Source organism: Sciurus carolinensis, chromosome 3 (assembly GCF_902686445.1).
Source record: "Sciurus carolinensis chromosome 3, mSciCar1.2, whole genome shotgun sequence".
Lineage (NCBI taxonomy): Eukaryota > Metazoa > Chordata > Mammalia > Rodentia > Sciuridae > Sciurus > Sciurus carolinensis.
Window position 1 is genome coordinate 109,807,995 of NC_062215.1, and position 24,317 is coordinate 109,832,311.

Sequence of the window (24,317 nt, forward strand, 5' to 3'; positions counted from 1 at the left end):
GAGAATAGCAGCTACATGAATTAAAGTAGCTAAAAGAATTCCTTCGTAATGATACTACTTTTATCTTTATAGCACCATTCTTCTCATCTGGCTGCTTTGGTATTTGCTTTCCTGTGCCTTTTTAGCTGTTGGGATTTTGGAGGGTCAGTGGGGTGAGGAAAAGATTTATAAGAGATGAGGCAGAGACAAAATGAGATGAGATCAAATGGTCCATCTACCGGGAAGGCACACCTGTCTAAGGGAGCAGCAGCCAGCAGCACTTGGCCACTTCCAAGATGTGTGCCTGTGAGCAGCAACAAGGGCTGCCCCCCGCCCCCACAACCACCGCCACTGTGAGGGTCTCTGTGAGGGAGGTGTCCTGGGTTGATTGAGACACACTGGCCCACAGGCTCCTTCCCTGATCTCAGAGCCCATAAATCTTCAGGAATTGAATCAGGCCGCTGTGCTCATGAAATGTTACAAAAACAGTCCCCAGGTTTTCCGTACAGAGGTCAAACAACCCATTTGTTTTCTGCAGATTTTAAATGAGAGGAAGTCTGCCTGTTTGCCATTTCTGATTCACTAAATTATTATGAAGACTACCCTTTTAATAGAAAGGAAAATCACAAAGGAGGGTAACAGAACAAAAATACTTCTCTTTTAACATTTGGAAGACCATATATGTATGTATGTATGCATATATACACACATATATGTACACACACATATATTTATGTCTATTCATGTCTCCTCTTAGAATTTAAAAACTCTTCCATTTTCCTGTTTTTTAGTTTTATTGTTTTAGCATCAAAAACAAAAGCATGTGTTGAAGTGTCCTGTGTCAGCCACGCTAACTGCTCCTTCCGTTCATCTTGCAGTGCACAGCTCTGAGCCAAGGCATCAGTCCTTGCTCCACACTAACAAGCAGCACGGCATCTCCTAGCACCGATAGCCCCTGCTCAACCTTGAATAGCTGTGTCAGCAAGACGGCAGCCAACAAAAGTCCCTGTGAGACCATTAGCAGCCCTAGTTCCACCCTGGAAAGCAAGGACAGTGGAATTATCGGTAAGAAGCACACTGCTCGGTAATGTAATGGCTTGGTGCACGTCAACCAGAGCACTCACCAGGCACTTCTCAAGTGGGTTTTAGCTTGGTCTGTGAAGGTCAGTCTGCCAGGGTCTACTCTGTTCTTTGCAGACTGCACTGGGTCCATGCACAGCTGAGAGAATAAAGGATTAGCTTTTACATTCATCGATATTTATTTTATAACACTGGACTTATGTAGTTTAAAGAAAAAAACAAACAACAACAACAAAAAGCTTCCCAATCATATCTGGCCTGTGAAATTACAAAAATCCTCCTTCCTCACCAGTCAGCTCCATTTGTTGAGCATCAGGTCCCTGTGGTGCACGTAGCAAAGCAGTAAATTCCCTGCATATTAAGAATTCTTCCCAGCCCAATCTCAAGGTCACTCATCTTGCAGAAAACAGGTCAGACATTGTTCTCCAGAGTTTCTTATGATGGGATCTGACCACTGTTTTGAGGCCCTGATTTTCTAAGGAAGCATTCCCTATGCCCCCACACACCCACATCGATACCATAGTGTGGTTCTTCTCAACTGGACTAGGTGACTTGAACAGCATTCAGTTGACTTCTTTGCACTCTTCTTTCCTTCTCAAGAAAATTAAGAATTTTGCTTAATTGAGTAGTTTCTAGATCCAGGTGTGTATTAAAAGCAGACAGAAAATTTAAGAGCCCTTATTTTTAAATCCTATCCCAGACAGGCTCCCAAATGTTTCTGCAGGTGAGCGCAGGCATCAGTGGTCTCAGGTGTCCAACTTGGTGCTCTTCAGACAGCAGACAGGGGGAGGCCCCTCTGTACTCTAAGACTGTATTTCAGTTTCACAGTGAAGTTCTCAGCAATTAACACCTTCTGCTGAATTAGGCATATGTCTTTGAGGGGTATTTGTGTTTTATTATGGACTAAACTCCTCTTCTACATTAAGATATAATCATTTGAAATGACATTTGAACTCCTTATTTTCTTCAAGCACCTGCAGTTGCTTTCAAGTTTAATGTTGATTGATGGATTGAGCTGGGGACTAAACCCAGGGCCTTGTGCATTATAGGCAAGTGCTCTACCATTGAGCTACACCAGTATCTCCTCTTTCAAGTAAGATTAGGAAGACCAAGTCACAGGTTCATCCAGGTTGAACTTTGGAGATTGCCCCAGAGGGCCTGTAAGAGTCCTGGAAATGGGGTGTGAGCTTTCTAGTGTGGACCTCACCATGGCTTTGTGAGGGGCCCCTCAACTTCAGAAAAACAGGCTCTTCCCTCAGTTTTCACTGGGATCAGATTTTTTTAGTGGGTTTTTGTCTCATTTTGCTTTGACTGCTTCTTTGAAATACAATTCACCTATCATAATATTCACCCATTGAATGCTTTTTTTTTAGTGTATTCACAGTTGTTTAACATTCACCACAATTGATCTTAGAACCTTTTCATCTTTCCCAAAAGAAACATTCTACTGTGATAGAAGTCACTTCATTTCCTCTCCAGATCCCCAGTCCTAGTCAGTTGGCATGCTACTTTCTGTCTGTAGATAAGCTTCTTGTGGACATCTCATATGAATGGAAGGTGAGTCTCTTGTAGGAAATTTGAATTCTTTTCACTTAGATTCAAGGCCTTCCAGTGAGTTTATTCTAATTCTACATTCGCGTCTTACCCCTCTTCCCTAGCTGTTGTACATTCTAGTTCAACAAAGTTTTTCCAGCCTCATTTCGGTTCTCATGCCCCATCTCTTCCTGAGCTGTCCACAGTGGATGGATCTTTGGTACGAATTCTGTGGTAACTTGGTGACTTTTTAGCTCTTGTGAAATTTCATCTCCTTTAAAGAATTTATCTTTCTTCAGGGGTTTGACTAGTGCTACTTTTTTTTCTGATAGACTTTTCTTTTTATTGTATGTTCTGACCAATGGCATTATATGCATCTGATTATAACCAAGTCAGTTTTTTGTTCTGACAGAAACACTTTCAGAGAACCTCCCATTCCTTCCCCAGCCATCTTTCTTATTGAGAGACAATGCTGAAATTTTAAAAGTATTTTAAACAGGAAAGAAAAGATGCTGTTTTGGCCTTCTGTATTGCCATTGAAATTGAGCTACAGGACTTTCTTAACTAATACTCAATCTTATATAGTTTACCCAATCCTAGAGTGATTCGTCTCCCTATTACCTGTTTCCTGTAGCACCTCCATACTTTCCTTCCACGTATTTATTCTTGTTTCATAATTTAATTTTTCTCCATATGGATAGGAATCTCATTTTCCCAAGTGTCTCCAGGGTTCCTAGCCCAGTTTTGGGATTGAGAAATTAAGGAAAGAATTGCTGCTGCTATCAAGTTTCAGTTGGTTTATAAAGAACTGTGCAGGATTCCAAGTTGGCTTTGTCAACCTTTTTAATATCTGTGTTTTAAGTTCTTCTTTGCATGTCACCAAAACTACCCTCCTCTCCTTGGTTCAAGCCAACTTGTTCCTTTAATAACTGAATATGAAAAGTGGTGGAAATTGAGATGAAAGTGGGAGGAGTAAGGAAGAGGTCAGCAAGTTCCTGTGTCATGGAAGACCTCAGCTATGGGAGATCATGCTTGCCGCTCATTAGCTGCTCTCCTGCCAGGGCAAGGTCTGTAGGTGGAGGAGAGAGAAGCACTGTGCTGGTAACAACATGCCTCTGTTCCCTTTCCTCCGTGATCTGCAGAATTAGAACCTGTTGCCAAGGCACACATTGGTAGGGAGGAGAAGGAAAAAAACAAGAACTTCCTCTCCAGGCGGACTCCAGCCACAGATCTTTGAAGAGGCAGGAGTAGTGAGGCCAGAAAGGGAAAGATCTTCCTCTGCAGTTAGTTGAGTGTGTGCAGGTTCCATTGCCTCCCAGCAGAGTAGGCATCTATGACACACTTGCGGTTCTGTGATTGCTGGGGTCAGGGTGTGCCTTTTTCCATCTGAAAAATATGCCAACTTTATGAGGCATAGCCTGGGATTGTGGGCACCTCAATGTTATAGTAAAATATTGCAGAGTACCATGATCCTTCACAGGCAGGGATGAAGGTGAGACACCTTGGCCGCCCACTTTGGGAGAACTGGCAGTGGCTTGTAAAATAGGCTGGTGAGGATCCTTGTACCATATTCCATATGGCCTGGAGAAGGGAGGAAGTGGCTTTCCATTTAATTTTCCATTTTAGGTAGTTTAAGGCCTGCCAGCCAATAGAGCAGGGGTTGGAATGGCAAGGACTTTGGGGTGGGCTGGTTACAAAATGCATGTGGCTGCCTCAGCATTACACACATGGGGTAGCACAGGGCTCAAAGCAGAGTTGTGTGCACAGTATTAGCACACTTTATTCAGGGCATTTAGGGAAAATTTCAGTGTTAAGCCATCCTTAAACATTCCTTGGCCTCCTCTTACTAGTCAAGCCCATTTCTGGCATGCTGATTATATTCAACCCAATATTTTTGCCCAGCAGATGCAGAGTAGGGAAGCCTGTGTTCCCATAAGCCTGCACAGCTTCTTCAGAGCTGCCACAGGTACCCTGTCTATGTTGCTTCAACTGCTCAGCAGGAGAGGTGCAGGCTGATGACTGTTAGAAGAACTTACTGGGCCTCTTCCAGTCTTTGTGGAAGCCAGGGCTTAATTATCTTCCCTGCTCCCTTTTCAACTTTATTATGTTATCCAGAGGGGAGTCCCACTTTATCCTGTTTCAAGAGGTTCAAGTTCTTCCAACATAAATGTTTTTAGAAGTATAATAATTCTGTCATGTAGAAATACTGTCTAAGCTGGATGGGATTAACTGAATTCCCTATGAACATTTTTTATTTTGTTTAAAGTTCCTTAACATTGGTATTACCTAGAAGTGAGTGTCTGATTTTCAAATTTGCAATAGGAAAAGTCTTCCAAATGTGAAATGCAGCTGTACCCTATCACCATAAAATAGCTTTCAATTACTTGCTTTGACATAAAAAAAAACTTTAAAAGAAGTATGCTTTTAAAGGTGTTTCCTCTGTGCGTGAGAAAACTTATCTTTCTTAATGACACTCCTTTGAATATAACTTGCTTCTAACTGTTACAAATGGAAATTGTAAGCTGTATTAATCCCAGCTTAGAAAAAATAAAGTATGTGTATTCTTTGGAATGTGTATGAAAACCACTTAGATTTTTAAAAAACAGCATTGCTGAAAATGGTGGATTTTAAAGCACTTTTTGAGTTAAACATTTACTTTTTATGTCCACACGATGATAAATATTTTATATGTGTATGTATTTATTTCAAGAAAATGGACTATATCTCAATGTAGGAAGCAAGAGGATAGAGCCTGGATGAGGAGAAAATAACAAAACTCAGCTTTCCCGTCAAGATTTAAAAAAAAAAAAAAATCCTGTCCATTAATAATAGATGTGCTGAGAAGGACTTAGAGGTAGCAATTAGAAAAATTCTGACTGAGGGTGGGGCGTGTTAAAAGTCAGCCCTCCCTTCTGTTCCCCTCCTCTGTCTATTTTGACCTGTTGAGATTTACCATTGCTGAAGTATTTCTGCAGTGTCCTGCCTCCGCTTCCTCTGGAGATGTGCTATGCAGCAGCTTTGTGAAGGCAGGGGGACTCTGAGTGCCCCACCTCCCCAAAGCGCAGGCACCTGGTACACCTGCCTGGCTCTCAGCACCTGAGCTGGAACACTTGAGCCTCTTCATTCCACCCTGTGAGCAACTTTCAGGATGGCACAAGTGCTCGAATTTCTATACTTCCTGCAGCCTGCCTTCCTTCCTTCCTTCCCTTTCCCCACCCATTCCTCTGGTGCTTGTCTGTTTCCTTTTGTTCAGTTTGAAACAGGAAGGCAGGTGTAAACTTAGGGGAATGCCTTTGTGGAAATGTTTCTCCTACAAAGGGTGGCTTGCAGTAAAATATTGGACCCTTGGTTAGTACCCTGCTGGTGCTTGCTGGAGTGTAATAATATTTGTTTTTCTGCCCAGTTGCTTAGGACATTTAAAAAAAAAAATTGCAAGCTGATTTTTATCTTTCTCAGCTCTCTCCTGCCTCCTCCCAGGCTTGTAAAGTGAAAACGATTCCAGAGGTAGCTTTAGACCACCTATTTCCTGAACTTTTTGTCCCCATGGAGACGATCAGATGCAGAAACACACAGATGAATTAATTGCACTTTCTTTTCATTTTTAACGTCGGAAATCCTGCCTTTTTGATTTTATGCTAATGCTGCTCTGTTGCCACCTGTATTGCCCTACTCACTACAAAATCGAAATGCTTTGAAATTGATTTGGTAATAACTATTTAGAGTGTTTCAAATCTGGGTTAATATTCATTTTACTACATTGCCTGTAATTTTAAAAAATCATCCTTAATTATAGAAGTCTTTTTTTAATCTCTTGGGTGAAGGAGGAAAATTTTTCTTTACATCTATAATTTGGTAATGTACTCAATGTGGGAAAGACATGCTTGATGATAATTTCAATCAGCAAAGCACATACTGTACTTTTATTCTCACTCTGGTTGGATTCTTCAGGCTGGTTGGTGCAGCAAACATTTGTGGGCACCTAGTGTGTTCCAGGAGGAGCAAGTTTGTTCAGTACTGGGTCAGTAAAGATAAGGCACGGTATCTGTTTTCAAAACTTGTTCACCCGTGGGACTACAAAAGGATCTTGTGACCTGTTAGTTGCTGAGAAGAGTTTAAAACATGGCATTGATTGGCACCTTTGATGGAAGATAACATGCTATAGATGCATAATAATAACCAACCACTAAATACTTTTTCAAAAGAGTCTGGAACTCTGGGGAGTCATTAGACTCTGTCAGGAGCTCCAGTGTGGGTACATTTGATATACAACTAGGCAAAGCTTTACCCATACAGCATGCTCTTATGGGAAGACAGCATGTTGTTTAAATCCTTAAACTACTTCTGGAGACTGTTCTCTACTGTGTCAGACCAAGTTGAAGCAATGTTTGTTCTTGAGAGAGGCGGGTCTAGTCCTCCCCCTCCCACGCTGCCCTGCCCCCAGCCTTTCCTATAGGTGTTTCGAAGGGCCTAATGAATACAGCTGAGAACCACGGCTGGATCCCTGGCCTTGCTACATGTCCTGGCAGAGCACACCTTGCGTAATATGGGCGAGCACTGAGCTGGAGATTTGGTGCAGAGATCTGGCTGTCACATTCCAACACACAGGGCTCCCAGTACAACTTCGGAAGGGACAGGACTGGCTGGAAGTGCCAAGCTGTCGTCTTGGGGCAGTTGCAGAAGGAGAAGCCAGACAGCCCCAGGAGCTGAAGGTTTCCAGGGTGCCCCACCTGGGATATTCCCTCTGCATTCCAGGCCAGGTAGCTTGCTTGTCTTCCCTAGGCCCCTCTTATTGTCAGGCTGAGGGAGATTAAGAGTTGTGACTGCAGGTGAGCCAGGAACTCTGTATAGTGTGATTGTAAATGGGGGCAGGCCTGGGCTAGGGATGGGAAGAAAAACAGCCTTGCATTCCTGACCAGAAAGGCAGGCTGGTTTCACCCATGTGTTATTTTCCTTTGTCGCTCAGGAAATCCACTGTGACCTGGCAGCCTAGACAACAGTTGGGTGTGAGGGTCGGGTGCAAAGGAGAGAAGCAAGACCTTCTGTTACGTTGAGGGACTGGAGACTTGTCACAGGGCTGCCTTGACTTGTCTGAGTTTTCCCTTACTACAGTGAAATGTTACTTTCTAAAGTTGTCAGTGATCTTAACCAGTCAGGTCAAAGGAGGAAGTCTCTACAATAGTTGACTTTTCCTTTTTTATTCATTTCTTCTCTTTTTCCCCTTTTATAAGCAGCCATTATGTTCCTTTCTTATTTGATCTTTAATGCATTAGTCCAGTGTTTTAAATTCTTCCTGTCAACCATTAAACTAATTGTGGAGGTTAAAAAATGTTTAAGTGCTACTTTGTTTTTCTTCAGCTTTATGGGGAGAAAAACGCTCTTGTACTCATGATATAAGAGCCATTTAAGGCATTTAACAGGTTCCTGTATTCGATTTTCTTCATGCCCAGAGAAGGCCCTCATTTTGAATATGGAGAATGCAAGACAGTCTGTGGAGTGCTTAAAGAAAATTAATTTTTAAAGAAAATTATGTTTCCCCCTCATCCTTTAAAAATGTTTATTTTTGTGTATGTTTTATGTTGCTGTAGGGTAGTACATGTGCATAATTTATTAATGTACCTGGGAGCGCATGCCCCAAATGTTCTATCAATAGTGTGGCATGATCAGAATAGTATAGAGCACCATTCTGGGGCACAGCAAGATCTCAAGTGTCGTGGGGCTCTCCTGTCCATGGCTGTCACATAGTCGTCAAGTTGAGATATGACAGGGGCTTGGAACCTAGCCTGACACACAGTAAGCACTTTTATACTATAAAGGTTAGCCACTGTTGTTATTTCCTAAGGACCCTTATTTATACTTAATTCATTCCCAGTGGATTAGAAATGCTCACATATACACATGTGGTAAACCCAAGATTTTTCTTTTGCAGTGAAGGTACGAATTAGGGAAAGGAAATAGGAGCTAAAGAAAAGATGAAGTTAGGACTCAGGTTCATATGATTTTATTCAGTTTTCCTTTAAGTTGGCAGAAAGTTTTATTAGTTTTATTCTTGAGTTTCCTGGTAGCCAATGGAAAGAGAGAAACATACTCACCTAAGGTGATGTCTGTAAAGACAAAAATATATACTCCTGCTTGTTGGACCCGGAGAGTGACACCACCTTGTGGGTACTCAGAAAGGGAAAAGCTCAGATTTGAACCCAAATCTCCTGCACTTTGCACCTCTTGATTTTCCCATAGCTCCAAAAGAATTCTGTGATTAGCATACATTTGATCTCAATGGCCCTTAGTTCCTAAACAATTCTGGATACACACTGTAATCAGTTTATTTTCTTTCTTTCTTGAGTTCTTTTCCTTTCTTCTTCCCTCCCTCCCTTTCTTTCTCCCACAGATTGAACCAGGGGTGTTCAACCACTGAGCAACATCACCATCCCTTTTTAATATTTTATTTTGAGACAGTGTCTTGCTAAGTTACTTAGGGTCTTGCTAAGTTGCTGAGGCCGGCCTTGAACTCACAATCCTCCCACCTCAGCCTCTTGAGCCACTGGGATTACAGGTATGCACTCTGTGCCCAGATTATTTTCTTCTTTTAAACCTATAATTTGATTTAGATTCCACCAAACTGCTTCCTTGTCCTTGAGCCTACACTGCCTTTATTTCTTTATTTGATTTTCAGTTTACAGTTAGCATAGAAAGAACCTTCAAAAAGTAAAGACAGGGTGAAGAAAAGCAGAGAAGAAAGAAAAAGTTTTATTGCAGAGCCTTACCTAACAACGCGTTATGACTGTGTGTGACTGTTCTTAATAAGGCCGACTTCATGAGCTGCAGGCTGTTTTTTTAGTCACAGATACTTACAGAACTCCTTTTATTTGTTGTGTGCTTATGAAAGGAAAGAGGACTTCAAATGTGCAGTGGGAGGTATGGGTGCTGGCTGTGCCTCCAACCACATGCAGTCAATTTCTCCTGAATCTCTCTCTCCCTATCTGTAAAGTGGGGTGGATGGTTCTTAACCTTGCCACCTCTTCTCACTGATGGTGGTGATCACATGCATGCCCCAATGACTTAAAGTGCTTTGGAAATCTTTCAGCCCTGTGCACTAGCAGTTTAGGTAAATGTACTGTTACTATAGAAGAAGATAAGACATGGTCCCTGGGGCTAGAGGAATTTTCCAGCTGCACGCAGTGAGAAATAGCACAGATAATCAAGGAGCAGTAAGAAACCAGGCTTAGCTCTGCATGGTGAGGTGCAGCCTAGCCAGATGGAAAGGCGCGAGGCAAGTGCCTCCTGTTCTGGAAGCCTACATGTTGGAAGAGTGGTTGAGAACAGGTTGGGGAATGATGGTGAGCCTTAATCGACAAAAAGTTGGCACCTCTGCCAGTTGAAGGAATAAAATGTTAGAATTTTGGAATCATTAGGAAACTTCAAATATTATCCAGTCTGTGAAAGATGTCAGATAGCACTTCTTTTTTAGAGACTTTTTAAAAAAGTCTTCATAGTTAAGATATGTCCTGGTGGAGTAAGTGAGTGCGTGTGTGTGTGTCTGTGTGTCTGTATGTATACACATTCTTGAAAGTGACTATTTAAATCAATTAGGAGTTTGAATTTCTGTTAGTCTAACTGAAAAAATGGGTATTTTTGTATAGCCCATTGTTTACTGTGAAAATCAGCTTTTCTGTCTTGGAGCCTCTGGAGCTGCCCTGTTAGTGTGCTTCCTACGTTTTGCACAGAAACTAAACATGTAGGCCTTTATCTAGTTGTAGCTGAGCTGAGCTGAAAGTTTGCTATCTGGGCTTTAAGCCCTGTGGGCTAGATTGGTATTCAGAACCTGGCGGGGAGAACTTATGCCTTGTGGCATCCTCGTGGGCTTCATAGCCTCACTGCCTCTCAGCAGCCTGGCCCTGGTGAGTGTGAACACTAGACCACCTCTCTAATGTGACTTCCTACAGTCAGTGCAGGGCAGCCTCCTCCTCCGTAGTCTCCTGCTACTGACCTTGTTATAGCCTCCTTTTGAAATGGTTACCCCATCTGGGAATTCTCTTCCCAGCCACTGTTCCTGCAGCCTGGGACCTTCCTCCCCTACCCACTTTCTCTCAGTGCCAGGCCCCACGAATTCGTATCTATCAGATCCTGGGCACCATGTAGAGCCCTTGCTTCAGGGTGAGAATTAGACAGCCTGTCCTGTACCTCAGGAACCCTGGCCAGGCTTCCCCAGCTGTCCCTAGCAGCTTCCTGGGGCCCTGCAGCTGCAGGCGCAGCTGCAACCCTGCTGTCTTTATTATTAGTCGTAACAGTAAGTGGAGTGGTCCAAATTCCCGTTGCCACTTCTTGAGGTCCTAATTAGGATTCAGAGTCTTGGGGCTTTGATTCTAAAAGTACATGTCACTTAGGGAAAGCAAATGAGGAAAAACATCACTTAGACTTCTGTTTTTCAACTTAAAGTTTAGGAACCTCCAATTATGACAGCTGTGACCATAAAACCAAGCAAATCAACCACCAGTCTGGAACTTTCCTCTCTCATTTAGATATTAGGGTAGCCTGGAAACCTAACTTATTACGGCATGTCTCAGAAAAGCATGGAGAGTTCCAAACACTGGACTTAACAACAATCTGTATTAATAAGGACCGCCTGTATTTTTTATGCTTTCAACTTATTAACAGTTACCATTAATAATGAATTACCATAAATAAACAATAAACTCATTAATAAATCAAACCATTCCTGTAAAGCATTAGCAGTCTCTGGCGTATAGTAAACCTTCAGTAAACATCAGCTGCTGCTGTTACCACCACCATCATCACCACTTGCATTTGTATGATGGAAAGAGTATTATTTGCTATACTTAAGTTCATTTAAATGGTTCATTTAAAACACAATATAGGTTGCAGTTGATTCCAAAGAGATGGAGGTGTGGTTCCTTACTGCTGCAACATTTGGAAATGCGTGAATAACAATGACAGGCTCCTTTGCTGTAAGATAGACCCTGTCTCAAATCAGTTTAGCTTTGCTTAGAGACATTCAATCCTGAATCAGCAACAGTGAGGTTAGTGAGGTGTAGTGTGTCTGACCATAAGTGGCGTGAAATTATGTTCATTTGCTCATTCAGTAAGCAAACCTATGTTGAGTGCTTGCTGTATGCCAGGCACTATGCTGTCCAGAAAAGGAGAAGGTCCACTTGCCATAGGCACTCTGGGAAGGCTTCCGCATGTAGATGGGGTTTTCACGTGGGCAGACAAACAGGGGAATGAGTCCAGGCTGCAGCAGCAAGGACTGTCTCAGAATTGCAACAGGATGTCCTGTGGTCACAGTGAGGAAGTCGTGTTGTCTTTACTTCTGAACCTTAAAGAGCATTGTAAAAATAAAACCAGACCCCTTTAGTCCCTTTGATCCTGCATAACTGACTGAGCCACTGCACCAGTCTCTTCATGGTGTGTGGAAGACGCCGCCCCCTCCAGGCTGCTGGGTTCTGAGTGCACTTTGGCCCTCACACTCCCATTCTCCAGGCTCAGAGTCAGAGGCCAGATCTGTGAGGATCCAGATAGAGAATGAGGAGACATGGCCACTGTCCTCTGGGACACAAGCCAACATTAGGTCAGCGGTGGGGCAGGGGGAGTGGCCCAGGTGACCTGTGGTTTAAGGGGATCCGGTGCAGCTCGGTGTCTGTAAATTAGGAGTGACTGTTTGTAGAAGCTGTAGGGTGAGTATCACTTCTTTCTTTTACTACACCCCTCTGCTCTTTGGCCAAGATGTTTACAAAAGGTTCTCCCTACCCACTACCCCGCACCCGCGCCGTGAGGGTTTTCTTAGAGGCTCAGTTGGGATTCTGCAATCATGGCACACATTCCTGTGCCAGCCCTTCTGCACTGGTCACAGATTTTTCCATTCTGTGCCACCGAAGGAGTTAAGTCAAGTCAGCCTCTCTGGATCATGTTGAACAGATGTTATAAATGTTCATTTCAAGGATGGAATTGTCTGCTTGACTTCTTAATCTTTGTTTCCGTAGATTTTCCCTTGTGCTTTTTCTGCACTCACTGCTGTTGTCTTCCCCCTCCTTCCCAGCAAATGCTCATGTGAATATAGGATATTTGAAGATTCAAAGGAATTTAATGAGATACAAGCAATTCATCTTGGTTAAAGAGGGGATACATTATCTCCAAATTACATAGATTTACTTTAAAGTCTCAGACACTTTTAGACAGCTTTTTCATTATCTTCCTCTCAGAGGTTTTTTTTTTTTTTTCCTTTCCTGTCGAGTGATTTAGCAGTTTATTTCCCCTGATAAACAGCATTCTTTTAATTTACAAAAATACATTGTATGAAACATACTTTGATAAAAATCTGTGTGGACCGGAAAACTTTCCATTGATCCTGGGGAGGGCAGTGTGTGTGCTTTAACTCTCAACAGCCCCATTGGTGCCTGGCCTCCTTCAAAGTATTTTGATCTCTCATTTCAGCCACGATTACAAGTTCATCCGAAAATGATGACCGGAGTGGCTCCAGTTTGGAATGGAATAAGGATGGAAGCCTAAGGTTAGGGGTTCAGAAGGGAGTGCTTCATGATCGCAGGGCAGATAACTGCTCCCCAGTGGCAGAAGAGGAGACCACTGGGTCAGCGGAGAGCGTGCTGCCCAAAGCGGAATCCTCAGCTGGAGATGGTCCGGTCCCTTATTCTCAGAGCTCCAGCTCGCTAATAATGCCACGGCCCAACTCAGTTGCAGGTAAGGCCATGCCTCTCCCTGGAAGTGTTCTGCTGAGTCTGAGAAGCCCTGTGCTCACTGTCCTCACAAGGAAGCCTAACCCAGATGGAGGGTCAGGCACGTACCTTCTCCAGGCCTCAGTTAACATATCCGTAAACATGATAAGGTCTTCTGGTGGCCCTTTCACTCTGGAATTCTTTACATCTTTAACTTGGACTGTCTGACTCTTTGTAACAGAAGAAAGTACACCTACTCTCCCTTGGTGTTTGTTACTTTAAGCTTGGGTTCACTCTTGACGCTGTGGTATCTTGGTAAACAGGAATTGTTTAGAGTGTAGTTGTTAATATCAGCTCAAAGGATTTCTAATCCAACTTTTATAAAAGCCAAGCCTGTTGTATAGATGGGAGGTTGAATGTGTCTGTATACTTCAGTCATAATGGAGCTCATAGCTTAGGACACCCTCAGTGGGAGCCAGAGTGAGCTGGAGCAGCTGGAAGTCAGAGAGGAGAGAAAAAATGGCAGGGCAGAGCACAGATGGATTGGCAGTCGCTGGTCCTCAGGGAAGGAGGAGAGCAGCCTGGGGTAGGTGGGGAGAGGCACTCTTCATCTAAGTCAGTGTGCCTGCTTTGGAAGGTGTTAGTCTCCACCCCATGCTCTTGGACTGAATTTAGAGAGGAACTTGTTATGGTAATTCTTTGTTACCATTGTAGCACTTAAAATGTCTCCTTTACTAAAATGCATGGACCCAGATTCTCTCTTCCTACATCAAAGGATTTTTCTATAATTTACATTGCTCCTTGGGGATGTGCTAGGTCATTCTGGCTGCTGTTGGGTGTTTTTTATGATGGAACTCTGAAGCAGCTGGTAAATAAATGGCCTTAATGGAAAAGTTCTGAGGTATAACTCTAATTCACTTTCAAAGGAAGAAGAATGGCCTTGTTCCAGAAGAGGGATTTGGCATGTCTGCCAAAGAGAAGTGCTAGAGAGCATTGTGTGTATTGAGGGATGGTTCTTCTGAAAACTTCCCTGTCCTCTCACCACCGTCCCACCCTTTAACATAATACATCGCACCCAAGGCATTTTGGGTCATAGTCACCTAGTTATGATGAATGGGTCACTTGTACTATACTAGAACTTGACAACTTCATTTTCTTCAACAAACTAGCAAAGTTGTATTTGATTTAATTGATATTTCAAAATTAGGAAACATTAATGCATTGGCCTTAGTGATGTTAAAAGTGCCCCATTTGGGGTTACATTTTCTGCTGGATATTCTCCATGTGGTCTCCTGCCATGTGAAGTGACAGTGAGTGACTGTGAGGTGAGCTTTCCGGGAATCTGCCATCATTACAGAGTGGAGATTTCTGATTTCTGCTATGCTCATGCATTAGCTTCTTTTTGACCTCCTGTGGTATAGGAGGATTTTACCTCTGGGTTTGAGCAAAGACTACCTGACCTAATGGGTTTAGTCATTTCTCCTCTATTGCATAGTTTTAAAAACTAATGCATATTTTTAAAAAATATTTCTTTAGTTGTAGGTGAACACCATACCTTTATCTTATTTATTTTTATGTGGTGCTGAAGATTGAACCCACTGTCTCACATGTGCTAGGCAATTGTTCCACCACTGAACCACAACCCAGCCCTAAAGGCGTATTTTGAAAGGAACTAGGCAAGTGCTTTACACCATGGTATCTGTTAACAAGCTACAAACTGGTAGATTCTACATTATATACCATTCTGTTTCTAAAACTAAACCTCAGTCAAGAGGGAATGGCAAGATGTTCCAAGTATTATGGAAAAGAATAAAATTCTTGTGTAGACTATATGTAGCACTGTTTGTTTAGTTATGAGAAGATAGACTGCTACAAACAGAATACTTAGTGTTGGACAGATTGAAATAAAATGTAAAGGACCATACACAGGAATCACTTGGAAATATTTGCATGCTACGATCCACATAAACAGGAGTAAATTGCCATTTGATAAAAAAAAATGTTTTGGAGATAAGGTAAGGACTGGAGAGCGATATAGGACCTGTCCCTGAGGTTGCCAGCCTTTACTGTCATCGACCCTGGTACAGTTGTCTGTTAACTGTGTAGCACAAAAAACTTCTTTTTTGGTGAGGGGGTGGGTTTCAAAGATTGTAAACTTAAGTTGGCTAGACATGGGGGTTGTTTTGCTATGCAGAGATGTTCTTTTCAAAGGTATTTGTTAGAGTGGAATTGACTGGAAATGCTGTAGGTCACTTCAAAATGTATGACATGGATATTTTTTTACTTTATATAAAAAAACAGGATATCAAGCCTTTAAAGTTATAGTTTAATCTAGAAGTCAGATGATAGATTCTATTATTCTATTATTTTTGGCTACTTTTTTTCCTTTGAACTATTTTCTGTGCAGATCATAGGACAGTGTTAAATTCTCCAGGAAACCAACAAACACAACCACCAGTTGAATTCCATTTTCCTTGAAACACTAACTGGTAATTTCCCTGGATTACTGACATTTACCTTTGATAGATTAATCCACAGCTTAAGTTTTAGCAGATGTTGCTCTTTGTTCTGCTTAGAGGGGTCTCCTCTTCTCCCTCCTTTCACACTCCCCTCACCCCAAAAAATATCCTCTTTCCTGCAACATCTTGAAATGTACTTCTCACCTAGATGTTAGTGTGCACACACAGGCGCCAAGGTGAATAATCGATTTAATCATAGAGATGTTAGCATGTTATATATTCATACGTTATTGCAGCATGAAATTACTGCTTTACCTCTGATTCTTCTGGACCCTAAATAGTTTTTGGAATTTTGAAAGCCTTTATTGTTAATACTGAGCATGAGTCTGACTCTTACCGGTGGAATGTCTGAGAATCCAGCCTGGGTGTGTGAGAAAGCAGGACAGTCCAATCACCTGTTCTGCTGGGTGGGGACACTTGTGCACATGACTGAACAGCTGGAGCTTCACTGCTTCTGCTTAGGTGTCTCTGTGGTTCCGAAAGTCTTGGAAAGCAGAGGTAGCTGCAGCTGGTGGCTTGCAGGCCCTAATGCCACTTTCAACTTGGCTTAATCTCCTTTGAAGTGGAGAGTGGGCCAGGCTCAGCGTGGAGGTGCTGAGGCTGCTTTGTTGTGCATTTTGGAGGTGACTGGAAGTCTGAAAACAGGCACCTGGGATCATACCATCTCCTGCATCCATGTCAAACAAGGGCTTCTTTTTGCAGTTTTTTATTTGGAATGTCTTTTATAGTCACCTACTTTTAATTCCTTTCATTGTCATGAAATTACAAACTGAGTGTTCTGTTTAAGGGATTGGGGAAAGAGGGGAAACAGGAAACCCTTTTGGGGCTGCTGGCATCTTTGTAGTCTTTGGGCTGCAGCAGCTTGTATTACATTTGTGACTGTTCTGGCTCTGAAGCAAAGTACAGGCGATGGTTGTGATGACCCTTTCTGCTTAGAGTAGAATTAGTCTCAGGTCTCAGGCAGGAGCTTAGAAACATGTTCCTGTATGTTCCTGTAGGGAGCCTGGAGATATGAGGACCTTAGAGGGATGGGGGTGGTTCCATTGCCTCCCCAGGAAGTTTCACATGCCCTGGTGTGAAGACCTGCAGGGAAGTTCAAGACTGCCATTGATTACTTGGGTCTGTTTGGAAGTTCTGCATACAGAATTAGCAAGTCTCTAATGGGAGAGATTTTCTTGGACCCTGGCTATGTGTAGAGTATTCACTTAAATGTTCATACAGTTTGTAATTTGGCTGTGAATGTGCACCAAGAGGGTGCAGAAGCGTAGGTGTATGCTGTTATGAAGGTAGGCTTCAGATGTTTCTCTGCTGACTGGGAAGGGCACATACTTGATTACCTGTGAGGATGCGGGAAGAGGGGATGGGGCATCACAGAGACAGTCCCAGACCCCAACCCCTAGGTTCTTGTCAGATGAAAGTAAAAGAGGGAGCGTTGTGGACAGTGAGGGAAAAAAGATGAAAACCTTAGGAGGGAGAGTAGGAAGAGCTGGTGCTGGGGGCAGCTGGATGCTGGGTCAGAGCCTGTGGTGTCACCAGGTTTTCAGAAGACAGCCCGCCTTGACAGTCCCTTACCACCTGTTTCCACTAATGACTTCACCAGTCCTTAGAAGCCTTAGCCTTGGAACTGCAGCTCTCTCTGGTCTCCTTTTTTTTGCTTTTAAATGATGCATATATTTTAATATCCTGGAGAATAATCATATGCCAAGGTTTGGCAGTACTTAATGTTGGATCATTTCATCCATAAATCAAATTAGATTTCATTTTATTTCTCTCATTCTGACCTAGAATATATATGTGAATAAGTTTTTTGATATTTGTAAGGCAAAAAACATGTACTATATATTTACTTCTAAGATTTGTTGAGAATTAGCAAAATTATTTCACACTAATTATGTTTATAATCCATCCAACTACTGGGTATGTGTTAATGTCCTTAATTAAGCTTTTTAAACTAGTACCTATATGCTATGAATCTTATTGATTTGGTCAGAAGTAAACATGACTACTTATGTCTATAATAAAAAAAAAGACATCTGTACAATGTATTATACAACACATTAAAATATATATGTATTTGAAGCTTAAGAAAGTATTTGTACTTTTATTGTCAAGAGCTGACCTTTAGTATTCCAAATATGATGGAATTATACATGCAGAATATGCTTATTTAATCAACAAGGCTGGAATTCCAAACAGTAGCATGCTCCCCAGAGCTGCAGAGAAGAATCTAGTGCCATGCCACATATTTGTAGTAAGTACTGAGCTTTACTGAGTAGTTCTTGAGTGTCAAGTTTCTTCATAAAAAAATGTATGGTGAAGTCTGTCTCTTTGCAGTAATCATGGAGAATTCTGGTAACCAAATCAACATAACTTTGATTTAAGAGTAGTTGCTTGGGTTTTACCACTTTTCAATTAAGAGTATCGCTGGGAAAATAAACCAGGGCAAAGAAATATTCTTAAGTAAATTTGGTTGAAAGTCTGAACTGACTTGCTTAGTAATTTATAACTTACAGTAGTTTAAGTATGACATTAAACTCAGCATTAAACTAAACTTCAATTTAATATTGCAGCCACAAGCTCTACCAAATTGGAAGATCTGAGTTATTTAGATGGGCAGAGAAATGCTCCTCTCCGGACTTCAATTAGATTACCATGGCACAATACGGCCGGAGGTAGGGCACAGGAAGTTAAAGGTATTTATCCTTGTATCCAATGTCACGGTGGATATGATGAGTTCATTCTCTGATAACCAATATTGAAACCACCCGGTTTTAAAACCTTCTGTGAGGTGTGTGTGTGTGCTAAAATGTATCTATAAGGTATGCTAGGAGGCCCTCCTTAATAGTTTGGGTTTCTTCCTTAAATTCATGATTAAATTCTTCTGGGATAGAAAAGAACTCTACAGTGTGAAGGGTAATTTGGCACTCATTAGATTTTCTGCTAACAAATAATCAGTTTTGTTTCAGTTCTGTGAGCCATGTCAGCCATATCCTACATCTGCCTGTGCCACACAGTGGTGTGGTCAGCAGCCTTATCATGTGTGCAAAGTGCCATCACACCCAGATGAGAGTTGTGCCCCTGTGTCTAGGAAAATGTGTTTGCATTTTACTCATGAAGTGGGTAGAAGAAACATGTCTTACATATGGCTGCAGATAAACTAGTGAGACATGGTTTGGCCCCTTGCATTGCTTTCTCTGTGTGTCTGCCTTGAGTCATGAGAATGGAGGCATGAGAGGACCACAAATCATTTTAATAGGACACTCTGTGGGACCTACAGGATATGATAAGTGAGGTATTACAGAAAAATTAATAGGACCAGATTAGAATTAAAGACACATAAGCAATAATATAAGTTTTATAAGGTATAAAATTGACATTTTTTTCTTAAAAAATTATTTTTTCAAAGCTCGATTTGCTCCCTACAAGCCACAAGACATTTTGTTGAAACCCCTGCTGTTTGAAGTCCCAAGCATCACAACAGACTCCGTGTTTGTGGGAAGGGATTGGCTTTTTCACCAGATTGAAGAAAACTTGAGGAACACGGAGCTGGCAGAAAATAGAGGAGCAGTGGTTGTTGGAAATGTGGGATTTGGGAAAACAGCAATCATTTCCAAGTTGGTGGCACTGAGCTGCCATGGGAGCCGCATGAGGCAGATTGCTTCCAACAGCCCCAGTTCATCTCCTAAAAGTATGTCCATGTTTAGTTACTTGTCTCTAGTTTGTTTTATTTTAATATAAGATAGAGGGAGGAAATTGCTGTTTCAGTACACATAAATTACCAGTTTTCCTTAAGTTGTTCCAGCTACTCTGTCAGGTTTGCGATCATATGTTAAACGAACTATCTGAATACTTCCATCTGTCATAGTGTGTATTAGCTACAACCTGGGATGAGACCAGCCTTCCCTGATATCCTCCTGATCTGGAACCTGTTTCCCTCTTTATATAAACAAAGATGGGTCAAGTGCCCTGGGGAGATTTGAGTCCTAAAATCAAGGGGTTGGGCTTCTTGGAAAAACAGTGCAGTATTATTTTGTATCCTATTCACCGAAGCCTTTGTTTTCTATGCTGGACTTACAAAAATTATTAAAACAAAGTTGTGAATTCAAATAGCCAAATATTTGTCTAATCCCTGCTTATTTTATATTCAGTAAACCCATTACAAAGAAAGTGTTTTTAAATATGGTAAACAAGAACAAGGGGGCCATATGAGATTCTTTTTTTAAAACTGAAAGAATTTAATAAGGGCATGGTGGCACATGCCTATAACCCCAGTAACTCTGGAGGCTGAAACAGGAGGATTACAAGTTCTAGGCCAGCCTCAACAACTTGATGAGGCCCTAAGTAGCTTAGTGAGACCCTATCTCAAAATTTAAAAAAAATTAAAGGACTGGGGATGTAGCTCAGTGGTAAAGTACCCCTGGGTTCAAGTCCCAGTACCAAAATAATAATAATCATAATCATAATAATAATTTAATAAAGGAAACTGGAAATAGTAGTTCTCTGGGTAGGTAACTTGGTCATGGGAGATGGGTGGGGGGCTGGTATGCTCATTCAGTCCCCTAATTTTGGGCCATGTTCACTCTTTACTTGTTAAAACACTTTCTGGAACTAATCAAGAAGTATAGTCCATATCCCATCATACATGTGTGCTGATCCTATAATGAGGTGGATCTCTTCTCTAGCAGCAGATCCCACCCAGGACCTTCCTTTTACTCCATTGCTTTCACCAAGTTCTTCTACAAGTGGTCTCAATTCGACCAAAACATCTGCTGGACCTGGTACTTCTGAAAACCAGAGACCAAGAGAGGAGGCGGTGAAATACCTGGCTTCTAAGGTAACTTGCTCTTGTTTTATGGGAACCTTCCAAACAGAGATTTGCTAGTTTGGTTTCCGAGAAGTGAATTAGAAAGAGGATCTTAAAACAGCAACAACTGCTTGAGCTTACCTTTAATAAAATTGCGATAGAGTACTCAAAAATTATTAATGAAAGTAAATATCTAAGGATGATTGCAGTGGACTATTATCTGTCTAAAAGAGTGTATTAAAAGAGTTCCTCCAAGCAGCAGGAGAAATCATGTGTGCTGACCTCAAATCCATCCTTAAAAGCACATGTCCTCTTTAATTTGCTCTGTGAACGGGAGATGAACTTTTAACTTGACCTAGACTTCTCCTTCGCCTGATCTCTGTTGCCTGGAGCCTTTGGTTCCCTGCATCCTTCTGTTGAAGTTTCTTGTGAGATTGTAAAAGAAGCTTAGCTGGCTTCCCCATCCTAAATGCATGATCATCGAGGAGCTTCTGAAATTTTCCTTCTGCTCCACATTCATCACTGGTTCATGAGCTGCCTTTGGACGTTAGAGTGGTTACATTTCTTGCCCTAATGAGCTCCATGGGTCTCCCTTGGCAGCGGTGGTGTGAGGTGGTGGAGCTAGACTATCACTGGAGACAGCAGTGCTGAAGGGCACCTCATGAGGACACCCCCGGTGATGAGGTTGGTGTAGGGACTAAAACAAATGCTACTCGCCCCCAGATCCCCTCCCATCTCATCTGCGTCTCAGGTGACAGCTGGTCAGCCCCGATGACTCTGACCACTGGTTCATAACTGTCCTCTGATCATGAATGGGTGATCTCAGATGAGGATGGTGGTGCAATCTTCAAAGCTACCACTGCTACAGTGATTTTTGAAACCCCTTTGATCGTAGCCCATACTAAGAAATACATCTTACGCTAGAGATCCAGTACTCCTGCACTGTCACACATGTAACAGAAGCAAAAGCATTACCAAAGTTCATTTTTACATCCTGTAATATATTCTGGTAATTTAAGTTCACTTTATTAATTAAAAAAAAAAAAAGCTGTCCATGGCCCCAAATTGATTTCATGACCTACTTTTGGGTTGTAAACTGCTTTTGACAAACACCTAATAAGACTGAGTTACCTGGTACCCGGTGGTGGTTTGCACACGCTCATGGGGACCTCACATACGTTCCTGCTGATCTCTGTCCAGGTGAGAGTTGAAGAGCAGTCTCAGCTTTCTTCTAAACGTGGATGATATGTTTACTCTAAGTCAGAAGTCACACAGTGGTTCCAAGGTAGCCAGAGAAGAGCTGGTCCATGTCTACTCCTGCTTCTTGTTTTCTAAGAGTTCACAGCCTGGGTGTCTCATCCTAGATCTTTGGCCATTCCTGTCACCTCCACAGGGTACTTAACTTCGGTGCCTGTTGCCCTCAGCTGGGTACTGCAGCTGGTGGTTCTGGGCCTTCTTGCTGCAGGGGGTTGCAGAGCTGAGCAGGCTGGTGGTGGCTCAGGCTCTTCTGAGAAACAGTGCACCTGCACAAGGGTTTGGCCCTTTTTCCCCTTCCTTAACTCATACTTCCATGCTTCCTTTTCTCTACATACAGCACGCTTCCTCTTCCCAAGGATTCTGCCTCTGGCACTTTATTTGGTGTCTAACAAATAACTTGCTGCCACCATGGATCCGTATGACAAAGGGCCCATTCTTCATCCTGTTGGTACTTGAGCAACTCCTTCTGTCCTACCATGTGCCCCTTTACAGGCCAGGCAGAAATCTGTAACTTGTAACTTGTGATTTTTCACTCTTCAGAGTCCATGTGGAACCTGTACAGTGGTCTCTTGATGAAATGTGGGTTTGGGGAGGTTTCTGAGAGCTTAAGCCCACTCCTTGCCAGGAAGAAGCAGCAGCTGACTTTGCAGCCTGGGTTTCAGAGCCGTCAACTTGATTATCTGCTTTTTGGGGGCAGCAGAGGGTTCCCTAAAGAGGTGCTTCTGTTTCTGAGAACAGAAACGCATTGCTGATTGCAATGCCAAGAACATTGGGGTTGCTTATGGGATTCCTCTAAGCTAGGGTAGGTTGTATACATAATTTTACTAGCTTCTATTATTCAGTCCAGAGAAAGTTGTGCTGATTTTCGTACTAATCAAGATAAATTTGTGGCTTCAATCAAAAGTCTGCTGAGAACTTAGCAAACCACATGATGGAAGGAATAAACAAATCAATTAAACTAATGAATGACTCCAATCTTTGGGAATAGAAGCAGTGTATCTTGTTATCCTGTTGAACAGGCAGTGTTGTGTTCTTTGAGGTTTTAGAAGGTGCTACGTGGAGAGACTGGGGTGATGCCGACAGCTCTGCTTCCTCCGTAGGTGGTGGCCTACCACTACTGCCAGGCTGACAACACATACACCTGCCTGGTGCCCGAATTCGTGCATAGCATTGCAGCTTTGCTGTGCCGGTCCCATCAGCTTACCGCCTACAGAGACCTTCTGATAAAGGAACCCCAGCTGCAGAGTATGCTGAGCCTCAGATCCTGTGTGCAGGACCCAGTGGCTGCTTTCAAGAGGGGAGTGCTGGAGCCGCTCACAAGCCTGAGAAACGGTACCTCTCAACAGACCCCAGTGCCCCTGTCCCCAGTACCAGTACAGGATGCCTGGTGGTCCTCAGAAGGAGGATAGTCAGCTCAGCCCTGGTGGCAGAGAGGATGTAGACGAATCAGTGTACATCTGGTCCCCTCCTGAGAACCAGACTCCCCCTGAGGTCCCTCCACACCCCTCAGTGGGATAGTTTTCAATGAAACATCTCTAATAAGAATGAACTCTACAACTGAACAGTACCAGAGAAGCCAGTTTCTAACAGTAGGGGACAGGAGACTTTCTTTCAATCCTCTGAAGGTTTGATGTTTCAGTCTATGAAATGAACTGACAATAGACAGATTAACAGAAAAAAAAAACAAGCAAATATCTTAATGCATGCAGTACATGCCAGGTGGGGGAAACCTCCATGAAAGGTAACTCAAAGCAGGGACTTCAAGGCTCTGACTTATTTGGGATCTTCAACAAAGAGCAGTGAGTTTTAGAGAAGTAGCAGGATAAAGGAAAGCAGTTTTAGGCTTCTGGAGGTGGAAACATTGGGAAGGTAAGCAGGAAACTGATGGATAAGAGCTGGTTGGTAGGGTCGTTCAATAGATTTCTCTGATGCTGTCTCTAGCTGATGAGGGTTTGCACTTGTCTTTAGTGATTAACTTCAGTTCTTCCTCATTGAAACAGGTAGAGGGACACATTTAAAAATTTATGTTCTGCTTTTGGGCTAGAAGGCCAGGCACCTGCTTGTCTTCGGTTCAGTAGTCCTTTACAGTCTCAGGGAGGTGTGTTCTGGTCTGCCATGTAACTCTAAGCTATTTAGATTCCCTGCTCCCTGAAGTCTTGCCTACATATTTTGCACACCTCGAAAGCATGGGAATAGGATTGTTTGGGGGAATTTTCTAACATTTTTTTGTTTAGGAGCCCGGCTCATTCTAGTCAAAACTTAGGGCCATTTCCTTTTTTGGGGTGAGTACCCAGGATTGAACTCAGAGACACTCAACCACTGAACCACATCCCCAGCCTTATTTTGTATTTTATTTAGAGACAGGGTCTCACTGAATTGCTTAGTATCTCACTTTTGCTGAGGCTGGCTTTGAACTCACAATCCTCCTGCCTCAACCTCCCGAGCCACTGGGACTTTGGT

General features: G+C 42.5%; 1 protein-coding gene across 12 annotated transcripts in view; it reads left to right on the forward strand.

The window, feature by feature from the left end:
* Tanc1 (tetratricopeptide repeat, ankyrin repeat and coiled-coil containing 1) overlaps window positions 1–24,317 on the forward strand; it is a 225,201-nt gene that overhangs the window by 148,948 nt on the left and 51,936 nt on the right. For 6 of the 12 annotated variants that reach the window (XM_047543757.1, XM_047543756.1, XM_047543755.1 and 3 more), the window contains 6 exons: window positions 858–1,044; window positions 13,039–13,302; window positions 18,367–18,489; window positions 19,203–19,484; window positions 20,479–20,630; window positions 22,958–23,189. In XM_047543757.1, coding sequence (XP_047399713.1) covers window positions 858–1,044; window positions 13,039–13,302; window positions 18,367–18,489; window positions 19,203–19,484; window positions 20,479–20,630; window positions 22,958–23,189 — 1,240 coding nt within the window. The remainder of the gene's footprint in view (window positions 1–857; window positions 1,045–13,038; window positions 13,303–18,366; window positions 18,490–19,202; window positions 19,485–20,478; window positions 20,631–22,957; window positions 23,190–24,317) is intronic. The other 6 variants (XM_047543761.1, XM_047543760.1, XM_047543763.1 and 3 more) reach the window with 4 other exon arrangements.